Below are 4,706 nucleotides of genomic sequence, written 5' to 3' on the forward strand. Positions count from 1 at the left end.
TTAATAAATGTGAGAAAAGCATTAAAAATTAAACAAAATTTAAACTGAAAACTAAAATAAAAGCAAATTATACACATGCATATAAAAAAAACTATAATAGAATGAATTTAATACTAAATTAACATGCCCATGCACAGAGACTGCAGCATCATTTATTTATTTTTATTGTGGTGTGCTTATTAATACCAGATATTAAAATTATCGATACAATCATCAATATATTTACACAATGAGCCCCCAAATTAATGCAAAAGTTATTTTACCTACATCATTTTTTATAGTATGACACTAAACTATAATTGACTGTCAGTGTCTTGTATCATTTTAAACTCTTTCTTCTCGCATAATAAAATAATTTCAACCTGAATCAACATATTATGTGCATTCATTTATTGGGCAAGTACAGCCAAATGTAATAAGAATAAGAATAATTTACATTTAGACAGTCTCTCACAGAATTGAGCTTTTCAGGCGATAAAAGACGAGACAGTCGTGGTTTCTGTTCTCAATCAGTTCAGGTTTAGTTTGACATCAGAGCTTGTACTGACCATCTCAATGCATGTGATAAAGAAATGGACACGATATTCAAGAAGCAAAACCATTTATTATCATCAAGTACAAGAATATCAAACGAACAGAGAACCAGATTCGTCTCCACAAAGACACTGGACAGCAAAGATCTTCCCCTCACAGTCACGGTTTTAATATCATATTCGTCAGATTGTTCGTGATCGTTCTCATGAGCAAAGACTGAGGGGGAGGAGTTTGTACAGCTGTCAATCAGCAACTCGGCCACTCTGATTGGTCGGAATGCGAGTTCTAGCTCCTCCCACTACTGCCAGTTAAAGCTCCGTCCTATAAGCCGGTAGAAGTTCAGATTGTGTTGGCGTAAATACAAACGCAGCTGACGGAGAACAGAGTTGTTAACCGGAGGATGAGGACGTCCTTTAGACTCGTGAAGGCATCGCTCGTGTCCATCACTACGAATGCAATAGAAGCCTTTGGTTTGGTTGAAGTAGAAGTTGGACGCCACGATCCGAGGCGGGAGATCGAGGAATCGCTCGACTCGCTGGAGCTCCGGCAGCGGGTCGTGGATCAGCGTGTCTCCGTCCACGATGTGAATCTGCTCCAGGGGAAAGTGCTGGAGCCAGTTCCTCATGTGCACGTCGTAGAGGCTTCGCTGGATCGCTTTGTAACGCGTGTTCAGCGCGCCGTTCTTCACCAGCATGTTCTCGATGGCCTGAACCGGCTTGTGGTTCTCCAGCCGGTTGAAGTAGACTTGCGTGTAATCCGAGATGACTCTCTCCGTAGGGTCTCTGAGGATCAGCAAGAGTCTGATGGACGAGTTCATGCTGTGAATCCGCGCGGGAGCAACCGGAGACGTGAAATACCCCGGCGTCTTCTCCACCGTGATCTGATGAGGGAACGAATACGGCATTTGTTCGCGATACCAATCGAAGCCTTTGGCGTAGTTCTCGTCCCAGTCGAAGAAGTGGACTTCAGTGGCGGCCGCTGCCACTTCGGGATGAATATCCAGCATTTCCAGCAACGCTCTCGTTCCTCCTTTCCGGACGCCGATGATGATGCTGTGAGGAGTGTGTTTGCTGGTTCCTGGAGGCGGGATCAAAGAAGGGGTGAGAGTCTCGTTTCCAGGGTTTTCCGGGGCCGGAGTCACTTGGATGAACTCTGGAGGAGCGGCATATGTTCGGAGAACCAGGAACAACACGTAACTCAGAAGATTAGCCATGGAGAGGGTTGAAGAGACTGAAGGGATAAACGGCGGGTTGAAATGCAGCGGTTTGTGTTCAGTCACGATAGCGAGTCAAGCGATGGCGGATTCTTCCCGTCGGGCGTTCAGGGACGAGGTGTGGCCACCAGTCCGAAGCGCATCTGGAAAACACAAAGAAGTAAAGATGAGTTAATGCGACTTAATAATAACAATGATACAAACATCCCTCAAAACCACATGTGACTTTTCCTCAGCAGAGGCTGTGATTGGATAACTGGAGTAACCAGCGGACCAATGGCATCGCAGCATCTCTAATGTTGGTTCTGAAACATCCGAGTAATTTATGATGGAGGGAAAAACTTACACTTTTATTACTGATATTTTGCACCAATTCCCTAGGAAGTGACCATTTTGTTCTCTTGAACACAAACGATTTATGCAATTTTACAATTTTGTTACAAAAAAGTTAAATTCGCAACTTTAAATGGAAAACTTAGCTATTGGATCTGTTGATGTTTTCCTCTGTTCACTTACAGATCATGGCCACTCAAATCTATATTCGTAAAGATTTTTTGGTTACACTTTATTTTAAGGTGTCAGTATTACAGTGTAATTATTCATTTAAGTACTGAGTAATAATAATTAACTACATGTACTTACTATAGGGTTAGGATTAGGATTAGGGTTTGGTTGAGGGTTAATTGCATGTAATTATGCATAATTTATAGTTATCACTACAGTAATTACATGTAACATATGTAACAATGACACTGTACAATAAAGTGTTACCGATTTTTTTGACCGTCTTTAAATTGTTTAATTGACAAGTACTTTGCTAATTCAATGCTCTACTTAGCGCTGAATCAGTGTGATTTTAGATATCATTATAGTTTTCATCAATTTCCCAGTTAAATTACTTTTTTTCAATGTCATGCTGATCCACAAAGATGGGAATTTACCATCTAAAGACCCTCCTGAGAAAATGTGACCAACATTATTCAGATTTCCTCCAAATAGATCCTATATTCAAGCCAGTTAAGGCGAGACACGGCAGGCAAAAACATCGATTTTTCATGCAGTGGTCAGTTTTGAGATTTTGGGCTAGTTTACTCCTTCAATATGTGTTCTTTCAAGCTGCTATAAAAAAAAAACTTTGAAAATATACATTAAGATGTTTATTTTATTACATTTTGTTTACACTGAAGTCTGTCATGACCGGTATTGTTGTAAAGCTCTCCTGCACAACGCTATGTAACCCAAATATGGGCATTTCCTTTCTATCAGTAACCAATCGTGAATGTCCAAAGGGGGATTTAAAGCTAATGACAAAATCTCATTTAGAGCTATTTAACTCTTTAAATGCCGTTTTTTGTCATTCTCCAGTGCAAACATCTCAGCCTATGTACACCAAACTCTCCAGTTATACACTTAGCAGTATTCTGAAGATATTTTCAGAGGGATTTGTTAATAAATCATTCCTGGCCTGATTTATGTGACATTTTAATATAAAAAAATATGGCGAAAATCAATTTTTTTACTATGGACAGTATATTTTGAGTTCCTAGGTAATGAAAGCATCCTGAAATTTTCTTGTGTGTAAACAAAATGAAAAAAGAATTTTGCACCTGGCTTTATCATATGTTCAGATCTATCTACCGAAAATATATGCAAAATTTTGCATATTTAATGAGATAATGCCTAATTTGCATAATCAAACATACAAATTTCAAAAACTTGTAATACATTTTTTTTATATACTTGTGCAAGTAATCAACTGAGGAAGTTTCATGGTGATATCTATTATTCAAAAATGTTACCCTATTCACCTGTAGTGTCTCGCTTAAATTGTTTTTATCTGATTTGCAACTTAGATCAAATAAACACTCTGAGCATGCATGCAATATCACAAATAATTCCACTATAACACAAAAAAAGAAAGAAACCCTTATAACTCAGAAAGCAATTTGATTATATGTGAAGTGTTGCTATGTTTATAAAAATGCATTGCAATTCTACTCAGTAAAACACTTGGCACAAGATTACCCAGCATTCCTCAGAGGATTCAATCAGCTCTAGTCCTTCAAGATCAGCCAATCACTCCACAGTCTTTTAACAGGTCACATTTAAAACCTACGGTTAGTGTAATAAGAGCCCGAACAAGCACTAACCGACGGCGTAGACGTGTTTCTTTTCACTTGTGTCGCTTCAGTGGACTTGAAGAAAAGCCAAGGTCAAAATCACAGGAATGCAGTGAAATGAGGAGGAATATGAGAGCGAAACTGGGGGAAAAATCCTCTGAAGGACTCGCTGATTGAGTTCAAAGGATCTTCAAGTATCCCATGCAAATGTGCGAAATCGCAAACATCTTCTGACCTTTACGCTTCATCAAATCTCAAAGCGTAGCAAACAGAGACACAGTCACCAGACCCTCTTACACACAGACCAAACAGTCCAAGCCTCCAGTCAAAATATTCCGGCAGGGAAAGGTCACTTGCATGGCATTTACCCGCCGCTCTCAAAACTGATTAAACCTTGTAACTCTATTACAGATTACAGCCATATGCACTCTCTCATAGAGACACGACCACTTGATTTCAGCTCTGAGAACACATTATCCAAACTACACTTCGGTCAAGTCAAGTACATATTAATCACGTATTAATCATGGTTTTTTTAATGAATTGCCACTTCAAACCGCTATCACTGATCGAGTCCTTGGACGCTCACTGGTCAAGCTGGTTTACTTTCACATGTGACCAGCAGCGCTCGCAACAAACCGCTTAAATGAGGGAAAAAACACCTTATAATTACAAACGAGGGTTTCTAGGCCCTGCGATGTGGAAAACACTGACAGAATCCTTCATACATACGGAATTTACTGTATAATGTCACGGAATTTGGTCAGTTTTAATGAATAAAGCTCTTTAAGACAACCCGCCAAAATAAAAGTACAGTTTACATTTGAAATAGTGACAGA

The 4,706-nt window shown here is 39.4% G+C and overlaps 1 protein-coding gene across 3 annotated transcripts in view; it reads right to left on the reverse strand.

The window, feature by feature from the left end:
• Positions 1-584: 584 nt before the first annotated feature.
• Positions 585-4,706, reverse strand: part of hs3st1l1 (heparan sulfate (glucosamine) 3-O-sulfotransferase 1-like1) — a 47,229-nt gene continuing 43,107 nt past the window's right edge. For all 3 annotated transcript variants that reach the window (XM_084092373.1, XM_084092374.1, XM_084092375.1), the window contains one exon: positions 585-1,890. In XM_084092373.1, coding sequence (XP_083948499.1) covers positions 833-1,747 — 915 coding nt within the window. In that variant the 5' untranslated portion in view covers positions 1,748-1,890 and the 3' untranslated portion in view covers positions 585-832. The remainder of the gene's footprint in view (positions 1,891-4,706) is intronic.

Source organism: Abramis brama (assembly GCF_963993115.1).
Source record: "Abramis brama genome assembly, chromosome: 19".
In the NCBI taxonomy this organism is placed as follows: domain Eukaryota; kingdom Metazoa; phylum Chordata; class Actinopteri; order Cypriniformes; family Leuciscidae; genus Abramis; species Abramis brama.